Source organism: Acomys minous (genome assembly GCF_964271855.1).
Source record: "Acomys minous genome assembly, chromosome: 9".
NCBI classification, from domain to species: Eukaryota; Metazoa; Chordata; class Mammalia; order Rodentia; family Muridae; genus Acomys; species Acomys minous.
Window position 1 is genome coordinate 6,787,526 of NC_140490.1, and position 20,893 is coordinate 6,808,418.

The window sequence follows — 20,893 nt, forward strand, 5'->3', positions numbered from 1 at the left end:
AGATACCTGGTTACATCTTATTTTATTTCTTTACAAATTAAAGATGCATTGAAAAATAAACCAATGAAAAGAAATGAAAGGTCCAGAGCAGGGGCATCCTGGGCTGGGAGCAGGCAAGCCTGACCACCGTCAATCCTAGCCCTTGTCCTGCCCCAGCCAATTGGAGTTGGAAGTTAACTGTCAGCCACTCAGTCAACACCAAAGCCCAGTAACATCCTGGCACAGGAAGACAGGGCTCCAGTCATTTCCGCCTCTCCCCAACGTTTCTGATGGGAGCTGAGTGGGATGTGGGCTGGCTCTGTGAGGTATTGCAAGTTGACCATCAGGCTCTCTACAGAACCATCCAGTATTGGGGCGTCTCCATCTGGAAAGGAGGCTGCCACCTCCCCTAGGTGTTAATATGCTTTGCAATTCAGTCCCCAGGCTCATTCATTTCTAGCTATGTGCTTCTATCCACAAAATGTTCAGCAATCATTGCAGGGGAGAGAGAGCACGTACAGTGGAAGTAGAGACAACTAGTCATCCGTCCTCAGGAAAAACGCCTTTGCTACTCATCACCAGGCCCCCGAAAGGACCAACTACTTTACTCTCCACCACCTACGGTCTGTACCCCAGCTCTTGTGCACCTGTATATTTTATCCCTAATATAGGAAGATGATGACACGGAGCTGAATTTGCCACCTCCTGTAATAACCTTGGGATTCCCACTTCTTCCTGCCTGCCCCTTTCCTCTTGGAGGCTGGTCCAAAGGGACACAATATTGCTGGGGCCTGGCTGCCTCCAAACCACCAACACCAAATCATATACAGTGAACTGAGAAACTACATTCATTACAACAGGATTAGCAGGAGAAAGAGGGTAGAGTAAGGGGCCTGGGGCACCTTCCATCAGCAGGACATGACAGAGTGGTAGGGTATTTGAGCCCAGAAAGAAGGTGTCTCCTTATATCTCGCCCTCCCCCCCAAAGAAGTCAACTGAGGTCAGCTTACACGACTTATAAGATATGGAACTGTCCCGATTTCTCTGCCATCCTGCGGCACTTCCTGGAAGCTGGCCTGGGACCCTATGCCATTTACCCACTTGCTTTAGCTCAGTAGCTGCCGAATCTCCTTGTGCATATGACAGAGAAAGTCCACATAGGATGCACCTCCACTTAGGCTCTTGTCTTCCACCAGGAAGTGCTTGAACAGCATCTCCAGCTTGTCTTCCTGTTTGACCACGATAAGCTGCGGCCAGAGGGCAGGTGGTGAGGAAGGGTCAGTGGAAATGAAGCACTCGTACTCTCCCTCCCCAAGCTCCTTCCTGCTAACTTGACCAGGTTAAAAACCCAGGATTCAGAGCAGTGTTACTGTCTAGGCACGTGGCTCAGTGGCAAGTGAGAGTATCTGCCTGGCATACAGAAGGCCTAGGGTTTAATTCCAGCAGCACCACCGCAAAACACAGCATGTGTATTACCTTCATGTACCGCATTCTCTGTGCCCGTAAGCTATCAATGAGGCCTCGAACCTTCTTGGACAGTGGATTATCCAGAACTGGCAGAACACTCTGGAACAAAAATTCATGTATTACTAAGGAAAATTGCTTTTAAATCGAAAGAGAGCAACACAGATTTAGGTATCATCTGAAACGAAGAAGCCTGGAAGCACTTGACAACACCTTCCCTTGTCCCAAGTACTCTCTGGTATGTAAAGGGCCCAGCATGATGACCTCACTGGCCCACAGTCAAATCACCGAAGCATTTTTTCCATGCCCATATTATCCTTGACACCCTGTTCTCACCAAGCCACTGGTGATCTGACTGAAGGAGGAGACGTTGAAAAGACTCTGGACAACACCTTGTTGGACGCTTGCTCCCACCCAGACAAAGAGGTTGAGCCCGTTTTCCAGCAAATATATGTCACCACTGCTTAATCGCTCCTCAGAGGCTCGAACTGCTGGTGGTTCAGTGGTACTATCGAGGGGAGACTTCGTCTAGACAAAAAGGAGAAAAAGTCACCAAGAGCTACAAGACACTCCTTTACACATACAAACTAAGAAACCTACATGAAATGTATGTTGGAAGATGGTCTGATGTATTTTGATGCTAATTACAGCTTGTTGTCTGTCACCCAACTTTTGTTTAAGAAAATGTACATAAAAATAAATTCCTCAGTCAGGCACAGTGGCACACACCTGTAATCCAGCACTTAAGGAGGCAGAGACAGGCGGATCGCTGTGAGTTCGAGGCCAGCCTGGTCTACAAAGTAAGTCTAGGGCAGCCAAGGCTACACAGGGAAACCCTTTCTCAAAAAACCAAAAGAACAAAACAAACAAATTCCTTAGTGTTGGCAGTAAAGCGATCCCACCCCTTCCTTAGAGGCCCTGTCCTCAGTCCAGTGTCTCAACTCTCCAGTCCTCGTGCGCACCAGGGGCAGGAGCCGAGGGTAGAAGAAGACATTGGTCTCTGCCACGTCCATGGAGGAGACCAGCTGTCGAACATAGGCACGGTCATCAGTAGTGACCTCAGCTCCTGGCTGCAGGACGTCACTCTTCAGCACACAGTTCAGGTAAACTGGGAGGAGCTTCATGCACTCAGGAAGGATCAGCTGAGGGATTTATGGAGACAAAGTCAATGATCACAAGGGATCCCTCTATCACACTTTGTTGAAACAGCCCCCGCGCTCATGTCCTGCCCCACCTGTCCTGCAGAAGAAGGGCTGGCACAGTTCTTTCTGTAACAGGCCAGGATCTGGGCACACTGGGCGATGAGAGTGTCCCGCACAGTCTTCACAGGGCTGGTCAGAACACCCCGATATGCTACATGGGAAGGAGAGTTAGCGTCACCGGCCAGCTTCCCGTCAGGCGCACCCTCCCGCCACACCTACCCAGCAGTGCTGACCTGGGACCATCCTGGACCTTTCTCATCCCCAGTCCCACCCTGCCCTGCTTCTACCCTCACCAAACTTGGCCATGTAGTTGATGAGCGTGTCAGTCTCACAGTTTCGATACAGATCAGCCAGCTGGGTGCAGCAGTTTAGGGCCAGGTTGTGGATGCGGAGCCGACGCTGCCCTGCACAGCTGGTATAAAGCAGGGCACACTAGGGGAAGGGAGAAAGGGGGAACTCACACCCTCCCTCACAGTTCCGCCCACCCCTTCTCATCCTCCCAGTGAACGCACACAGCACTTTGGTCCCGCCCCGCCTCCCGCCTCCCGCCTGCCACCTGCAGCAGCGCTCCGCTCTCTTCATTGAGTCGATCGTCGTGCTTGAACTCCACAGTCACGGTCTTGTCACCATCCAGCCCAGCCAACTCCACATCGGTCGTGTTGCTCATGTAGAAAGCTCCAAAGAAATCTACAGCACGGATACCTGTGGCCACAGGGGCAGGTCAGGGCTGGAGGTAGGACATATACCTCAACCGGATTTAGCCTCACCCAGAACTCACCGGTACTTGTCCGAACCCGCATCACAGCATCGAAGCCAACCACCTTCTGTACATCCCGCCGCAGGTCACTCAGGAAGCGTTCCTGGTCATTCTCCACCTGCAGGCCAGGCCCCGAGTCACGTCACTGACCACACAGCTCCCCCTGCAGTCGGTCTCCCCGCACCACTTCCATTCTACAAGCCCACTTAATCTTAGTAACAGTGAAAAGGATGACAATGACAGTGAAGCTTTTCATGGCTTCATGACAAATCAGGTACCACACCGAGTACTTCATATACAATTGTTTAATCCTGTAGACAAATCCTAATTAGTGAACTCTACTTTGTAGATGAAAGAGCAAAAGATGAGTAATTAAGTGGGGGGCCTCAGTATCAACCCAGGACTGACTTTAAGACCCATGTACCTGCCCACTATCCTCTGGGTTCAACTCCACACACCAGTAATAAATTACTAACTACAGAGCCACTCCACAGATCAGCAGGTATTTCCACACCCAGAAATCTATACCTGAAAGCAGGCATATTTGTAGACAGAGCCGCCAGTGAGCTGAGGAACAACAGAGAGTGTGGCCACATCTACATATTGGTTAGGGAAGAGGAAGAGGTCCACACAGCAGCCTTGGGCCACACACTCTTTGGCCAGAGTCTGATAGGTACCTGTCTGAGGCTGGAACAAAGTCTGGAAGGAAACAGAAGAAATGTCAAAAAGCTTTCCCCAACTTCAGAGCTGGTCATGTAAAATGAGAAACTGATAGTTTGAAAAATTCAGCTCTACCACCTTATAATTCCAACAGTCGGAGAACGGTGGAAGGGAAAGGAAGACTAGAGAGGGGAAGGAAGGGAAAGGAAAAGAGAAAAGGCAAAGGCACAGGGGGTGATCGGGCACACCCATAATCCAACACACAGAGAGCAGAGACAAGACCACTGTATGAGGCCAGCCCGAGCTACATAGTGAGTTTCAGGCCAGCCTAGGCTACATTGTTAGACCCTCATCTCAAAAAGTCCACCAGGAATTCTGTGAGTGGGTTGCCAGTCTCAGTGGGGCATGTGAGGGCAGAATGTAATCCTATTAGCCGGGCGTGGTGGCGCAGGCCTTTAATCCCAGCACTCGGGAGGCAGAGGCAGGCGGATCTTTTTGAGTTCGAGGCCAGCCTGGTCTACAAAGTGAGTCCAGGACAGCCAAGGCTACCCAGAGAAACTCTGTCTGGAAAAACCGACCAACCAAACAAGCAAACAGAATGTAATCTCAGTCCAGTTGTTGACGCTGAGGAGAGGACAGGGGATGCCCTCCCTGTGTCCAGCCCCGCACCTTCTCCTTGTCTGTGTTGACCAACTTCCTGTCGTCTCTATTCTTCAGCCTCCCTGGGGCCTCTGCAGTGGGCAAGGATGTGTGGAACACAAACAGCTTCCCCGCACACTCAGCAGCCTAGGAAGGAAAGAAAAATTGCTTGTCCATCCCTCCCTTTTTTTCGTCTGTTATTCATTCCCCTTTTTCTTTGCCGTTTATTGGGCACTGTGTGAAACGGGCTGACATGCTAGACAGTTATCAGTCACTAAGGCTATTATCCAGTGATGACAAGGTCAGAGGAAAGCTAGAGAGGAGGCTGCCACGGACTCCTGCCTTACCTTCAGGGCTTCCATCCCAGCCTGGATAACTGGGGCAAATACTGTCTCTGTCTCTCTTGTATCTGCAAACATTTCTGGAATCTGATCCAATAAGCTGAAAAGACAGACAACCAAAATTGCCAGCCAGATGTTAGCTGCCTCCATTCACTGAAAGCTCCTGGGCCAGACCCCTGCCCATCTACTAACCCTGCTCAACTCCCCGGCCTTCTGTGGTTGTGCGTCCCCCTCTCTTGTCTCCACCATCTGGCTCTTACCTGGTGATAACTGCCCGAGACTCACTGACATTGACCAGGAAGCCATCCAGCAGTGGCACAAACATGTCAGCCACATCCGATACAACCATCATCTGTGGCTGAGCCAAGGAGCTCTTCACATTGTAGAAGTGGAGCACCTTATTGTAGGTGACAAAGCCGACTCGGATCGCTGACTCTTCTGCTCCACCCTCCCTGTGGGAGGTGACACTGTTATCCAAACTGGCCACCTTCTTCACCACCCATGATTTCATGACATGACGTTCCAGACACAGTGCTCAGTCAACCCAGACATCCACATCAACAAGGGAAAGCAGTGCTTCGACCCTCACCTAGGCAGGTAGTCTAAGAGGGACTTGAGCTCCTCACAGAGGAGCCGAACAAGACCAGTTCTGATGGCGTTGTAGGAGACGTCAATCATAAAGATGAAGGCAGGAGGATTGGGGAACTTATTGTTCTGTAGAGGAAAGAAATGTTGAGGGCACAGGAAGATAGTAAGTAGACTGTAGACTAGAAGGCAGTGAGGACAAAGGAAATGATAACAGCTAATGTGGGCTCTCACAATCCTCCACCCACTGCCTCGCTCACCTTGCAGTAATCTACAGTGGCCAAGAATTCATAAGATCCCATCGACAGCTCAGGACGATCATAAGCATCCACACGCTTGCCGGTATGATCCAGATGTTGAAAATACTGGGGGGGAACTGTGGGGAGGATGCAGTGTCTTACTCAAAAGCTTCACCCTCAACCTAAGTATGCCAACTCTTAGCTAGGCTCCTTGACACCATTCCAATACCCCCGTCTTCCCCTGTGCCCCACTTCCCCAGCTCCTGAGAAATGCTCCCTGTCTATCTAACTAGAGAGATCACTGTGGACGCAAGGCTCCCCACTCAGCCCAGCCTCACAACTCCCCATCACTGACACAGCCTCACAACTCCCCATCACTGACACAGCCTCACAACTCCCCATCACTGACACAGCCTCACAACTCCCCATCACTGACACAGCCTCACAACTCACCATCACTGACACAGCCTCACAACTCACCATCATTGACACAGCTGCAAAAGGAGCACTGGAAGCGCCTCCCTCCCTCGATGAACATCATGAGAGGGCACATGTAGGCTTTGCAGCGATTACAGCGCAGGGGACCAGATTCGCCGTGGTCCACAACATAAGGTAACGCCTAAGGAACAAACAGAAGGGGCTTGGATGGAGGGAAGCTACAGTGGTATCAAATGTGTGGCGACACGTGACACAGACTGAGGGAGAGGCAGCATGATTCAGGTATTTTGCCTGGGGAAGGAATACAGTGGAAGGGAACGAGGATAATAAGGGTCCTGAACACTGGGAAAAACCCCAGTTTTCTCTTTTCATTCCCCATCCCAGCATGCATTTCTTCTTAAAAAGGAAGAGGGCCTATGAAACTGGCCATAGCACACCAGAGGCTGCCATGAGTGTATGAAGAGAAAACTAAAGATTATATAGGACCTCTGCTCCTGGAGATGACTTCTGCTCCCTTCCCTCATATCTATGAGACGTCTCCCCATCACTCACAAGAGAATTCTGTGGCGCCTATTGTTGTCCCAAATATATCATCTTACAAATCTGAGAACAGCGTCTAACCATCCTCACCAGCACTCACAAAGGAAATGAGAGAGCAGAAAATACCCTGAGCCTCAAGGTTCCAGTCCTAGAAAACTCAAGACCTGAATAAACCGCTACCTAATTTTAAAATGCTTTCACCAGGCGTAGTGGCACATGCCTTTAATCCCAGCACTCCAGAGACAGCAGCAGGCAGATTTCTGAGTTAGAGGCTAGCCTGATCTATAGAGTAAGTCCAAGAACAGGTGTACAGGAAGCCCTGTCTGGAAAAAAACAAAAACAAAAACTGCTACTTCAGATGCTAGATTGGCAGATGGGGACCCAAGCCTGGTAAGGGGTGGATTATTGGATACAGTAGTACCTTCTCTTTTTTATGCCTTCTTATACCTAATCCAATCCAGGGGGAATTTTAAAAAAACCAAAAAACAATAACAACAAAAAAAACAACCCACAACAAAATAACGCACTTATCATCATCATCACAAGATGTAAGCACACAATGAGGAGTTCCTATATCGGCCGTCTTGCTGCTAGAAATTAGGTTTTTTTTCTTTTAAAACAGGGCCTCACTATAAATCCCTGACTGGCTTCAAAGACTTAGTGATCTGGCTGCCTCTGCTTCCTGAATACCATGCCTAGCTCTTTTTTTGTGTGTTTGATTCTACTGTGTGGCCAGGCTGGGCGGGAGCTCCATGGCCTCCCGTTTCAGCTTCCTGAGCGCTACAAACACAGGTGTGAGCCTGCACACACAGCCGGCTCTCCATCTTTCCCTTTATTCCTCCTATGAACCCTCGTCTCACAGAGTAGTTTGTTTGGCTTTTGCTTTCATCCTTACCGCTGCTACCAGGTTTGGCCCTGGGAAAGAAAGATACCGAATATACTGTCTGTCCCCTCCTGCCCAACCAAAATGTCCTCCATGCCAGCCAGAATCATGTCAGAAAGAACCCTCATCCCTCCTTCTTTCTGTCCTTGTATTCTAGTCCCTTAGCAGACTTACCTCCTCGGGGGGCAGCCTTGCCAGTGGCTTGATGACAGCTGCGAGAGGCACCTGAGCCTGCTTAGCCATGTCAGATGTGCAAGGGATATTATAGGATGTGCATCGAATGTAGCGGGGACTTGCATTGCCTGAGGAAGGTAGAATATTTGAATCATATCACAGAAGCCTTTCAGATACCCACTCTCTCCATGGGTGAGTCACTCCACCTCCACACGTTAGGAGCTGGCAGTAGCTTTAGCCCCTGTAGGACTAAGCGGGGAGCAGAGATGGGGTAGGAGAGACTGGTCTCTGGTTAAAGACTGACAGAAGCATCATCCATAGCTGACAGCTTTAGAGAATCAGCTGCCATAAGGAAACAGACATTGAAGTTCATCTCACCTTGGTCTTTTACCAGGAAGTTGGTGGTGACTAAAGGTGGCACCTGTCCCCGTACACCAGTGACAAATGGCTCTGAACCCCGGTTGTTCCTATCGTCTTCAATAACCTGAATCTGCAGGGGAAAAGTGAAATGAGTGGTATGAAAAAAGAAAAAGGGGCTGGAGAGATGGCTCAGAGGTTAAGGGCACTGACTCCTCTTCCAGGGGTCCTGAGTTCAAGTCCCAGCAACCACACGGTGGCTCACAACCATCTATAATGTCATCTGATGCCCTCTTCAGGCCTGCAGGCGTACATGAAGGCAGAGCACTGTATACTTAATAATAAATAAATAAATAAATCTTTAGAAAAAAGAAAAAGAAGTCCTGGACAAGGCCGGCCAGAGCTGCAGCATGAGAACAAATAGCTTGCAGACAGCGCTCCGTGCACCAGGCATGCTTTTCCTTTGAAGACGGTATCAGATGCCACAGTGCTGGCCTTCCACTTCCCAGCAGCTAGCAAGGAGATGCTGGGTGGGCCTTGGTGAGAATGCACTTCCTGCTAAGCCCCGTGGCTCCAATCACCGGTGAGCACCTTTTATTCCTCCACTCCAGGAAGGCTTCAACTCTTATCCCAAACCGTAAGATGTGACTGGATTCCATTCACATCCCCAGCCAACCCCTCCCTCCCTCCCTCTCCGTAAGATACACTGAGTCAAGCAAGGAGAACAGAGGACAGAAACCCACATAGGCGTGAATCTGCCTGGAATTGTTCTAAACTCAATGAAGTTAACAAGGAGCACAGGGCAGAGAGAATTAAACAGCCAGGAATGACCAGGTAAGTAAGGCAAGGAAGCAAATGCTGCCTTCCTTTCAGGTGAGCATCGCTGGGTCCATATAGGAGAGGGTAAGGACCCAATCCTTATGTCCCAGGCCTCAAACCTCTACTTGGGACAAGACATTGAGGAGAGCAAACACAAAAAGGATATGCAAAGCTCATCATCAGACCCTTGTCCAAGCTGGTGACGACCTCTGCTCAGTTACTTCAAGATGAGTTTGATAAAACCAGAAAAAGTAAAGGGCAAATAAGACTGTATCCCGCAGCAGAAAGGGTTGACGCTTAGAGCTCCACCAGACTCTAAGAGTCTCCAGATGAGAAGGCGCCCACTCTCCCCTGTGAGAAATGCCATGAACCCCCATGTTCACAGCTACCCACCCGAACACTGCACCTCACCAAACCGGAAGGATTTGCTGCTCAACTCTGTCTGGTTCCATCACATGCCACACACAAGCTCCTGGAGGAGCCAGCGGGACTAAAACCAAAGCTTAGCATGCCGCGGGCCCGCCCTTAGAGGCTGGCCATCCACCATCCCGCACTCAAGGCACTGCTAACAGTTTGCTATCTCTTCCGTTCACTGTGACTTGGGGCATGCATATCCTTCAGCTTATAAAAGCAAGGATCTAGAAGGGCTCGGGGAAGACATGAGAAGGGATGGACATGGTGGTGAGGTGACGTCACAGGCATGCATGAGTGACACTAACACAGGGACAACAAGCACATACTCCCACCCCTGCACTTACTGGACTAGGGATGGCATCAGGGTCTATTCTGTGCCTGGTTTTCTGCTGAGGAGGCAGCTCATTAAGTTGCTTTTAGTGTTTTAATAATAAAGGCAGCGGGGGACAGGGAGGGAGACAAAAGAACAAGAGGCAGACATTACTTCTCTAATGCTGGTGACACAGGCATGACGAGCCGGAGCCCCTCCTGGACTGTGGAAGTCAGGGCCTCAGTGGAGCTGGGGTTCAAAGGCTCCCCAGCCCAACACAGAGGCCTCACAGGAGGCCTCAGTGACTCAGACTACACTGGAGCAAGATAAGGTCAGGTAGAGCAAGCAGCAGGCAAGCAGGACTCTCCAAGGAGGCTCTAATGGGAAAAACCTTGAGGAACAGGAAGTTCCTGAGAAGTGGAAGCCTATACCTAAGAACCGTCATGAGGGAGATACCTCGGCTGTCCAGCTAGATTCTGCTTCTCCCCACAGAGGGGAGGAAGGGGGTGGGGGTGGGGCGGTCAGTCCTCTTGGGCTCCCCTTAGCCAGCAGGCTTCCTCACTATGGTAGTTCCCCAAAGGAAGAGGGAAGAGAACAGAATGGAATATGACAATGGCTATTGTGAAAGGTGACCAACACCGATGTTACAGACAGGCTATAAAGCAGGCCCTACGTGGAAGAACGACTCTAGCGAGTCTGAGAAGGATGAGCTGAGTTCTCCAGTGGCTCTGAGGAAGAAGCGGCTTCCTCTGTGGACTTTACATGCACTGTGACTGCTCCCCATCCACAGTCAATCAGTCAATAGTACTGGGGGACGTCACTCTACAACACTACTGTATAGGAGCAGAGAGGAACCAGTGAGGCTTTCCTGCTCTGGCCGCCTAACACCAGAGACCTACTGCCTGCTCTCATATCAACAAGAACGATGCCCTAGGGGCTGGAGAGATGGCTCAGAGATTAGAAGGACTGTCTGCTCTTCCAAAGGACCTGGGTTCAATTCCCAGCACCCACACGGCAGCTCACAACTGTCTGTAACTTCAGTTCCAGGGGATCTGACACCTTCATACCAATGCACATTAAATTAAAAAAAAAAAAAGACTGATGCCCTACTAGATCTAAGGGAGTGGGGCCTGGTCACTACTCTACAGAAGGGTGAAGATGCCCATGTTATTATTACGTCCAAGAGCCACAGAACACAGCCCTTGACCCGGAGCTCTACCACCATGATCACTCTTGGCTCCCTTCTTCCCTATATAGCTGTGGAGTCAAACTGCGCTACAAGATTTTGGGGATTTCAAGGTTCATGTCAAAGGCTTAGACATCACATCCAAGTTCTAAGTCTTTAAGAAGGTGGCTGAAAAGGGAATGTTATCAGAAAACACCAAGCAAACGTCCCATCCCGGGCAGTCTGGTCCTCTAGAAGATAACATGTGCTTCCCCAGGACCACATAAGCACCTACTTACAGGGCTGGGGATGGCGTCAGGGTCCAGGCGCTTAGGAGGCAGTGGCTGAGGAGGCCCAGGCTGACTGCCAAAGGTAGATGCTCCTGGGTATGAGCTCTCATAATTAGGCTGAGGGCCTCGGCCTGGTCCAAAGGAACCTGAGAGACAAGGGCACAAGGTTGATGAACTCAAAATCCCTTCTCTATCTCTTCTCTCCCCCCACTTCCTCCCCCCCCCCCCCCAGAGCTGAGGACTGAACCCAGGGCCTTGCACTTGTTAGGCAAGTGCTCTACCACTGAACTAAGTCCCCAACCCCTCTACCTTTTCTTAAAGTCTCAGGGAAATACTGGACTCTCTGATACAGATTATGAGGCCTAGCAGTGCCTGAGGAAGCCAAAGAAAGGCCACACTATCTAAACGAACTAAGAGACATGAAAATTTCTTACAAAACTCACATCCTAGTAATAGTGCCCTGAAGCTGCCCACTAGTTTACTACTTAGTAAGCAGTACCAAAACAAACAAAAACCAAAACTCACCATTTTGCTGCAGCTGATAACCCGGCTGCTGAGGGGAGTGCATAGGTGGGGGTGGTACTGGGGGCCCAACCATCTGAGTGCCTGGACTCAGAGCGTGAGTAGGAGGCGAGGACGCGTGGTTGGCCTGGGTCATGGGGAGGCTCCCAAAACCCTGTCCAGGTGGGAGTGGAGCGGTCATGGAAGGCATCCGAGGACCACCTGACGCTGGGGGTGTGAAGCTGGAAGCCAGTGGTGGGGCAGATCGCAGGGGAGGCTGGACTCCAGGAGGACCCTGAGCCTGGCTAAGGGGAGGAGCCTGGCTCTGAGGATAGGAGCCATATGGACCAGAATTAGGGAAACTTCCTGAGGCTGAGGCCAATGATGTTGGTGGACCTGAGAGACAGAAGAGGTAGAGGGAAAGCCCAGTCATTCTGCCTTGTTTGGTAAATTAGTTCTGTTCCCACCAAAAAACAAAATAAAATAACAACCAAAACAAACAACAAACAAAAATAAATATGACTGTCCCTGCATCTGGGCTCAAAGGCACAGGAAATAAAAAATTTCCAGCAAAAAATTTCTACTTCTGAAAAGTAGATGACAGCACCCTGGTTCCACCACTACTTACCATAGCCCAACCCAGAGGGGGGAGGGGCTGGGGCCACAGCACCACTGATCTGCATTCCGGCCAGCTGTGCAGTCACCTGTGTACTTGTGGGGGGAGGGCCGTAGGGCTGAAACACAGCTGGCTGGCTGACCACAGGGGCCAATGGGGACCCGAACTGCTGAGACCCAGGGAGCCTGTAAAGAAAAGGAAAGCAGAGATGACTGGACGGGTGGGAAGTCTGTCAAAGCTGGTAGAGCTCCACACCATCACAGGGAGCCACACTGCTCTAGTATTCATGCTCATCCCAAGCTCTCTGATAGCTTCATACTTGTAGGTTTCTGGCCAAATGTGGCCTGGTCTACAAAGTGAGTCCAGAACAGCCAAGGCTACAGAGAGAAACCCTGTCTCGAAAAGTCGCTCCTTTATGCAGCTCTCCTTCTGGGTCCTTTCACTTCATAACTGGCCATGTATAAATTTAAGCAATCAGTCCTACTAAATGCCTGGTTTAGTGAAAAGGGAGACAGACACAGACAACCTTGAGCTCCCTCCGCTCATTTCCTCTTTCGTGTAGGCTCATGAAGACTAGACCCACTGTGGAAACAGATGTCTGGTAAAGGGAAAAGAATTCAGGGTCACAAAAAGATAATATGGACAAGAACACGGGAACTAAGACGGGCCCCCAATCGTGCTGGACATCAGTAGCATCGGTAACCTGCAAAATAAGGCTGGCAACATGGCTCAGTGGATGAGGATGTTTGCTGTCAAGCCTAAAGACATGAGTTTGAGCCCCAGAACCCACACACTGGGAGGAGAGTACTGATTCCTACAAGTTGTCCTGTGACCTTCCACATGAGCCCCGTGACAAACATGCCCACACGCATATTATTCATACATACAAAACATGTAAATGTGGTAAAAAGTAACCAAAGGAAGCCAAACATGATAGAGGGAACAGAAGAAAGAACCTCAGGGAAAGGGAAAAGCAGAGCCTTATAACATGGCGAAGCTACTCTCCTCACACTGCCCTTAGGCTCTCTCAGTACATACCTCTGCAGCTGAGCTGAGGAGCTTGGCCCATTCTGTATATCACCTTGGCCAAATTGGCCATATGTAGTCTGACCACCAGAGGCCTGGGCTGTTGAGGCTGGAGGCACCCCTGAAGAAGGCGGGGCTCTCGGCACACCTGAGGGGAAAGGACAGAAACTAAATGGTTGGAAAATAACCTTCTCCTCCACCTTGAGGCAGGAATGCAAAACAAGACCCCCCACTCCAGCTACACAGCAAAAAGGACACCATGCAACGTTCTCTACCTTAGTATTTGGCATGTGGATGTCCAACAAACAAGCTACTTTCTCTGACACATTGGGGTGAAGCTAGTCACAACACAACACAGACCATCCTCTGATCAACACAAACTTTCTCGTTCAATCTAAGACTCAATCTCAAAAACAGGGGAAGGGAAGAAGAGGAGATGAAAAAAGGAAAAAAGAAACCAGGGGGCTGGGGATGTGGTCAGTTGCTTGTTTAGTATGAAGCTTTGGATTCAAAAGCCAACACAAGAGCCAGGCATGGTGGCGCGCGCCTTTAATCCCAGTTCGAGGCCAGCTTGGTCTACAAAAAGCAAGTCCAGAATGGGCAAGGCTACACAGAGAGACCCTGTCTCAAAAAAAAAAAAAATAACAACAAAACAAAACAAACCCCAGCACAACATAAAAAAATCTTCCTGGTAGGGTCTGGAAAGCTGGCCCAGTGGTTTAGGACCTGGGTTCTAATTGCAGAGGACCTAGGTTCCACTCCCAGCACCCACATGGTAACTCCAGTTCCAGAAGATCCGCCTACCTCTTCTGAGTTCTAAATACATACATACATGCAGGTGAAACACTCTCACCAGTTTGAAACAAAATAGTACATCTTAAATAAACTACACAGTTTCACACACCTATAACCCTAGCAGTTGGGAGTCAAGAGGACCAGAAATTTAAGAAACTGTGGGCTGGTGGTGAGGGTGAGAGGGGTTGTTTGCTTGTTTGTTTTGTTTTACAGTGCTGGGGACTGAGTCCAGGGCTGCATGCCTGCTAGGCAAATATCCCTTCACTGAGCTCCAGCAAGCACCAGAGAGGCACTTCCCAGAGGCTGTGCTGGCCTTCACGTGCCCTACCCATGTTCTTTTTGCTCTCTCCCTGTTCAGTAGCATTCTCACAAGTCAGAGCCCTTCTTTCCTCCAAGAGTTCCGTCAGGTGGGGTGGCCCATCCCATTGTTAACACTGTACCTACGTTCTCAAAAAACTGGGCTCTGTCCTTTCTCTGATCAGACCTCCCCTCAAAACTACTTCTGCCAAGCTTAGCCACACTTCCAGTATAAAACACAAGAAGTGACAAGTTATTTGGAAGCCACTTTTGAAATGTTCCTGACCCTCGGGAGAGATCAAATTGAGAAGTACAACTTGCTCACTAACCATCACAGACCGAGACAGACTTCCCTTCAATAACAAACTTCTCTCAAAAGAGAATAACAAACTCCATTCTGATACGTCAGACCTAACAGAGCAGAAGTGGACTCTGTCCAGTCAAAGTCCCATCCCAGAACACAGCTCTTCGAAAGAACCAAGACCTAATTTTACTACTTCACTGGATTTGATTTTTTTGTTTTTGTTTTCCTTACTTCACTAATCTTTTTTTACAGTGTGACTGAAGTGGCAATATTTTGTTTACTTTCTTTTTTTAGGTTTTTCAGACAGGGTTTCCCTGTGTATCCACGGTTGTCCTGGAGCTCACTTTGTAGACCAGGCTGGCCTTGAGTCCAGAGATCTGCCTGCCTCTGCCTCCTGGGATCACAGGTGCACACCACTGTGCCCGGCTTTTATTTTGTTCTTTTTCAAAACCTATCCATGCCATGCCTGACTGGTATCTTTTCCTCTCTTTATTAAATCTACTCTTTTTAATTTTTTTAAAGTTTTATTTATTTATCACATATATACAGTGTTTTGCCTGCATGTATACCACAAGAGGGTACCAAATCTCATCATAAATAGCTGTGAACCACCACATGGTTGCTGGGAATTGAACTGAAGACCTCTGGAAGAGCAGCCACAGCCCCCAACATCTGAGCCATCTCTCCAGCCCCTTCTTTTTAATTTCTTAACAGTACACCAGGCTGGCCTCAAACTCATTGCAATCCGCCTGCCTCTGCTTCCCAAATGCTGGGATTAAAGGCGTGGGTCAAAAAAAAAAAGGGGCATGGGTCACCTCACCCAGCTTGGATTAAACCATCTCTCTAATCCTCATAAAATTCTATTTATGGATTTATTGTGTGTGGAGATCAGAAGACACCTTGTTTTCTCCTTCCACCATGTGGGTCCCAGGTATTGAATTTAGGTGTTAGTGGTAAGCACCTTTACCTGCTGAGCCATCTCAAGCCTCCCACCCTCCCGCACCTGCTTGTTTATTTATTATTTATTCATTCATTCATCTATTTATTGGTGGTGGTTCTGGAGACTGAAACTAGGATCTCATACATGTTAGACAAGGACTTTGCTAATGATTTATATCTTTGTTTTTACTTTTATTTTTAGACAGAATATTACTCTATTACTGAAGTTGAATTTAGACTAACTCTACAGCCCAGACAAGCCTGAAACTTATAACCCTCCTACTGCAGCCTTCCTCATAACTGGAATTACAGGCCTGCGAGAGCAGGCTTAGTGGAATCTACTGTCTTAAACAATACAGGGTTTGGCTGCTGAGAATTTTTGGTGCATGCCTTTAATCCTAGCACTCAGGAGGGAGACAGGCTGATCTGAGTTCAAGGCCAACCTGGTCTAAAGAGAGAGTTCCAAGACAGCCAAGGCTACAGAGAAAACCTGCCTGGAAAACAACAGCAAAAGACCAAGAGAGTTTGGCATACTCTAAGTCTTCAGCCAGCCTACCCAAAAAGTCTGCTATTAAATAACTTTACAGCCGGGCGGTGGTGGCGCACGCCTTTAATCCCAGCACTCGGGAGGCAGAGGCAGGCAGATCGCTGTGAGTTTGAGGCCAGCCTGGTCTACAAAGGGAGCCCAGGACAGCCAAGGCTACACAGAGAAACTCTGTCTCGAACAAAACAAAACAAAAAACTTTACAAGGCCTGCCAAGTAACAGCTATTCTTCTTGCAAAAGTAACATAAAACAAACAAGGGCTGGCAGCATAGCTTAATGCCAAAGCACGTGTGCAAGAGGCCTACATTCAACTCGCCAAGACACACGCACACAGAATCTGATGCAACACCAAGTTTTCTTCTTTTACTGATAGTACAGAACATCCAAGGAGAGGAAACCCAAGAAAAAGAAAATGAATGGCAGTAAGAGACCCAGGGAGCATTAAGGGTCAGGCATACAAATATACTTTTCCTCCGAGAGTCACTTACAGAAAAATGTGTCCCAGAGTAATTTTATAATAAGAACCTGAAGGCAAGGAAGAGGCATCCTCAACATACACGAGGAACAAGCGACTTCAGGAAAATGAGGAGTCAACAGGCAATGGAAGTGCTATGACAACACCCCTCCGTCTAGCTCTTAGTAATGCAGCCGGGTGAGGCTGTCCAGGGCGACACCCACAGAAGTGAGCTGCTACTGAATCTAGAAGATGCAGTCTCACTAGCTGTCTCAAGTGGAAACAGTCACACATGTAAAAACAGGATGAGGAGACCACTCAGAGCCTTCATGGTCCTCAATCGCCATCCCGGAAGACTGCTCAGCCCCCTCCTTAGCTCACAAGGAACCTGGAAGCATACCTTGGGGAGGTGTCTGCTGATAACCTGGCACTGGGCCATTGTAGGCTCCACAGGGAGCAGCAGGGACTGCAGGTCCTGGTTGCCCACCATAGCTGGACTGATGATAACCTGGGTAGATGGGCTGGTTCTGCCCAAATGGTGGAACGGGTGGAGCTGACTGGTTAACATTCATTATGAGAGCATCCCCGATTTAATCTCACCTATTTGATAAAGGAAAATAAAGAATCAGTCAAAACAAACTCTGTAAAGAGAGAACAACTCTTCGGGGAAGGAAGGAAGAGACAAAAGGGCGCAGAGATCAGTTAAACTGCCCCACACTACCGCGGCATCGCAGAGGCTCCCTGGCCCAGCCAGGGCCCAAGCCCTTTCCTCAAAGCAAGGATTTTGTTACTGGGGAGCCCATGCTGTGCCGCTGCCAAGAAGGTATAAATGTCAGCTTCAGACAGACCGAATGGAACAGGACAGCAGCCGCCAGTCTCCAGTGGTATGACTTTCAGTGTCTAGCCACAGCGTCCTCTGGCTGATAATTGCAATGATATCACAGGTAAACAAAGCAATGTCTCCATTTTCCATTTATTTTGTCCACCATCAACTCATCCACTCATCCCATAGACACCGAGTAACTTCAAATGCGCTGGGGGTTTGTTTTTTAATCACTATGGCAGAAAATTTACAAAATAAAAAATATCAACTAAAATCTGTCCCCTGACAAAAGACCGGCTGTTTGGGAGAAATAACATTCTTTGTCTGACCTACAGTAATCCAAATGTTACTCTGACCCCAGTCTTTCCATTTAGAGTGTATTAACCTTACAAATGAAGCGTTAAGACAAACAATGTAGCAATATTCCATGTCAAAGACAGTTCATCTCATGCCTCAAGCTGAGGGCCTGTGGGTATTCTAAGTCCTGAAGCATACCTGTACTTCTGTTTCTGTCCTAATGTTTGTTTGATAGGTCGGCATCAAAACTATTACACTCGCTCGGCATGGTGGCACACGCCTGTAATCCCAGCCCTCGGGAGGCAAATGCAGGCATAGCTCTGTTGAGTTCGAGGCCAGCCTGGTCTACAAAGCGAGTCCAGGATAGCCACGGCTACACAGAGAAACCTTGTCTAGTAAGAACAAAAACAAACAAACAAACAAACACAAAACCAAAAAACTACTACACTGTTGCCCAGCACCAGATGAGCTGGAGGGCCTTTTAAGGGTCATTCCAAAAAGGGCACAACAGATCTAAACAGCGTATCATTCTAAAAATTCTACAGGCAGAAGGGGCCCAGGAAGAGACCTCTCAGGTGCTGCAGTAAGACACTGGGCCTCTCTTTGCTAGGAAAGCCCAACCGCTGATCCGCTGCCGGACTTAAAACTCTGTAAAGTAAAAAGTCATTTTAAGAACTGTCATTCCAAAGCCTAAACCTCGTACATGCCACCAACTCTAAGCTTAGGAGACGTCCCTTTCCCTTTTCTTCCTGAAGGAGGGAGAGGGGCAGAATACGCTTAAAGTCAAACTCCAAGCTAGACTCCTCCATTCAAGGTAGACAGTCGAAGGTGACAAGCCAAAGGGGCGGGGCAAGCTTCCTAGAACTCTGAAAGTACCCGAGATTTGGAGGCTTGAGAGCTCCAGAGATCAAGATCGGGAAGCCAAGCCAGCCTCTAGTGCCACGGTGAGGGCCGGCGCATTAAGCAGTACAGACAAAGCTTCTAATGCCCTTCAACATGCCGGGAGGGCGAGGCGGGAGCCGGAACCTGGGCCAGGAGGTGAAGGGAGGGGTCTGGGGATCTGAGAACGATCCGGGGTCACGGATGCAGGAGGTGAGGGTCTCTTTCCAGGCCCCGCCCCCAAGCTCCTCCCTTTCCTCTAAAACCGGACCGCGATCAGGCCAGAAATACCCTGGCCTCTCCGCAGCATTCCTCCCCACCACGCAACCTCGCGATGCCACTCCTCACCCGGCTCCAGATCCAGGTTCGACTTCGTTCCTAACGTCAAGGATCCCAGGCTAGACTTCCGGTTCCGAGGGGGCTGGCTTGTCGTCCCCGGAAGTTCCGCCTCATGCTCTTGGGCTGGCCACTCCTTCTGCCACGTCGGCCTTAGGCACGTTTCCGGGAGCCCGGATCTTGCGCATGCGCCTGTCTTCTTTTCCGTCATGGCGGCTCCCTGGGAAGTAATGGGGAGTTTCATACTCCCTCCCCCCTTTTTTTCCCAGACTTTTCCACACACTTTATGGCTTTACCATCTGGAAGAGTATTGAGAAAACTAGGTCAGATTCTTAGTAACGCTCCCTTCGTCATGCTGGGACATTAAGGATCTCTAGTCTTGCAGCCACTTCCTGTTAACCTTTCACCCTATTGATTTATGTCCCTCGGGTAGATCTTACCCTGACCTTTGAGCTATGGGTGATGCCTCTGTAGGGCACTAGCCCTTACAATGTGGCTGTCTGCTCATGAGTTCGAGTTTGAGTCAATTAGTTCAATATTTGGACAACTTTTGCCCCAATTTATTTCTTTACAATAATGCCTGTCAAACAGCGAAGTGAGAGGTATTTAGAGACGTTTCATGAGATTGTCCAGTATAGTGTTTGTTCAATAAAGATTAGTTACCATTTTATGCCATGCCTTTTTTTTTTTTTTAATAGAGGCAAAACTCTACCAGAATAAAAAATCTCCCTGCTCTCCCTGGTAAAAGAACTACAATTCTTTCAGTAATTGTAATACTCTTTAAAGAATAATTGTTGTCCCTTTTTTTTCCTCTATTATTTTTTTGAAACAGAATCCTGTTTCAATCCAGACTGCCCTGAAACTGGATATGCAATCGATTTTATTTTATTTTATTTTTTTAGGTTTTTCAAGACAGGGTTGCCCTATGTAGCCCTGGCTGTCCTGGACTCACTTTATAGACCAGGCTGGCCTGGAACTCACAGCGATCCACCTGCCTCTGCCTCCCGGGTCCTGGGATTACAGCGTGCGCCACCACGCCCGGCTGCACTCAGACTCTGTACTTTTACCTCTCCAGTACATGGATTATAATCCTTTCGGTACGGTTTATTCATACTTTAGAGTTGGTCGTGGTGTCCCACACCTTTAATCCTAGCACTCCGGAGGCAGAGGCAGACGGATCGCTGTGAGTTTGAGGCCAGCCTGTTCTACAAAGCGAGTCCAGGACAGCCAAGGCTACACAGAGAAACCCTGTCTCGAAAAACCAAAACCAAACAAAAAAAGAAGTGTAAAGTCCTAAACCACCTAGATGTAGTTCTGTTTTGGAGATGGGGCTCAGCAAACAATATGTGCTTGAGTCCCTGACAGATGAACAGGTCTCTCCTGGATGATTCTCTTGCTAACAATTGTCTAGTTTAATAATTTGCCAAATGCAACTAACATCTATTGAGCACCTGACCTGCTAAGTTGAGGCTGAGCCCTCACCTTAGCATTTTTACATGATTTATCCTATTTATCTTTCATGTCAGCATAAGGAAGTAGATATATAATCTGTCTTGCATAAAGTTTTGGCACTCCTAGTAAGAGCTAAGATTCACAGCTGAAGATGGAGGTTATAAATTGCATTTGAAATTTTTCTATTGGTTGGGGCGGGGGGTGGGGGGGCCGGCGGGGGCGGAGGGCGGCTAGAAAAAGCCTCAATGGTTAAGAGCACTGGACTCTTTTGCAGAGTTCAATTCCGAGAAACCACATGGTGGCTCATAGCCATCTATAATGAGATCTGGTGCCCTCTTCTGTCATGCAGGCATAAATGCAGGCAGAAAACTTA

At 48.9% G+C, this 20,893-nt stretch overlaps 1 protein-coding gene across 2 annotated transcripts; it reads right to left on the reverse strand.

Annotated features, from left to right (window-relative positions):
* Nucleotides 1-5: 5 nt before the first annotated feature.
* Nucleotides 6-19,214, reverse strand: SEC24C (SEC24 homolog C, COPII coat complex component). 2 transcript variants are annotated; one of them, XM_084794940.1, is made up of 24 exons: nt 19,081-19,214; nt 17,134-17,333; nt 13,412-13,547; nt 12,386-12,558; nt 11,782-12,153; nt 11,266-11,402; nt 9,836-9,904; nt 8,280-8,391; nt 7,902-8,029; nt 6,347-6,485; nt 5,888-6,003; nt 5,632-5,756; nt 5,303-5,494; nt 5,049-5,142; nt 4,732-4,848; nt 3,931-4,101; nt 3,424-3,520; nt 3,202-3,347; nt 2,939-3,077; nt 2,678-2,796; nt 2,406-2,585; nt 1,780-1,971; nt 1,456-1,545; nt 6-1,226 (listed from the first exon to the last, which is right to left on the reverse strand). In XM_084794940.1, the coding sequence occupies exons 2-24, from the start codon at nt 17,303-17,305 to the stop codon at nt 1,086-1,088; spliced, it is 3,357 nt and encodes a 1,118-aa protein (XP_084651066.1). In that variant the 5' UTR covers nt 17,306-17,333; nt 19,081-19,214; the 3' UTR covers nt 6-1,085. The 2 variants fall into 2 exon arrangements, with proteins under 2 accessions (XP_084651066.1, XP_084651067.1); XM_084794941.1 differs by lacking the exon at nt 9,836-9,904.
* Nucleotides 19,215-20,893: the final 1,679 nt, after the last annotated feature.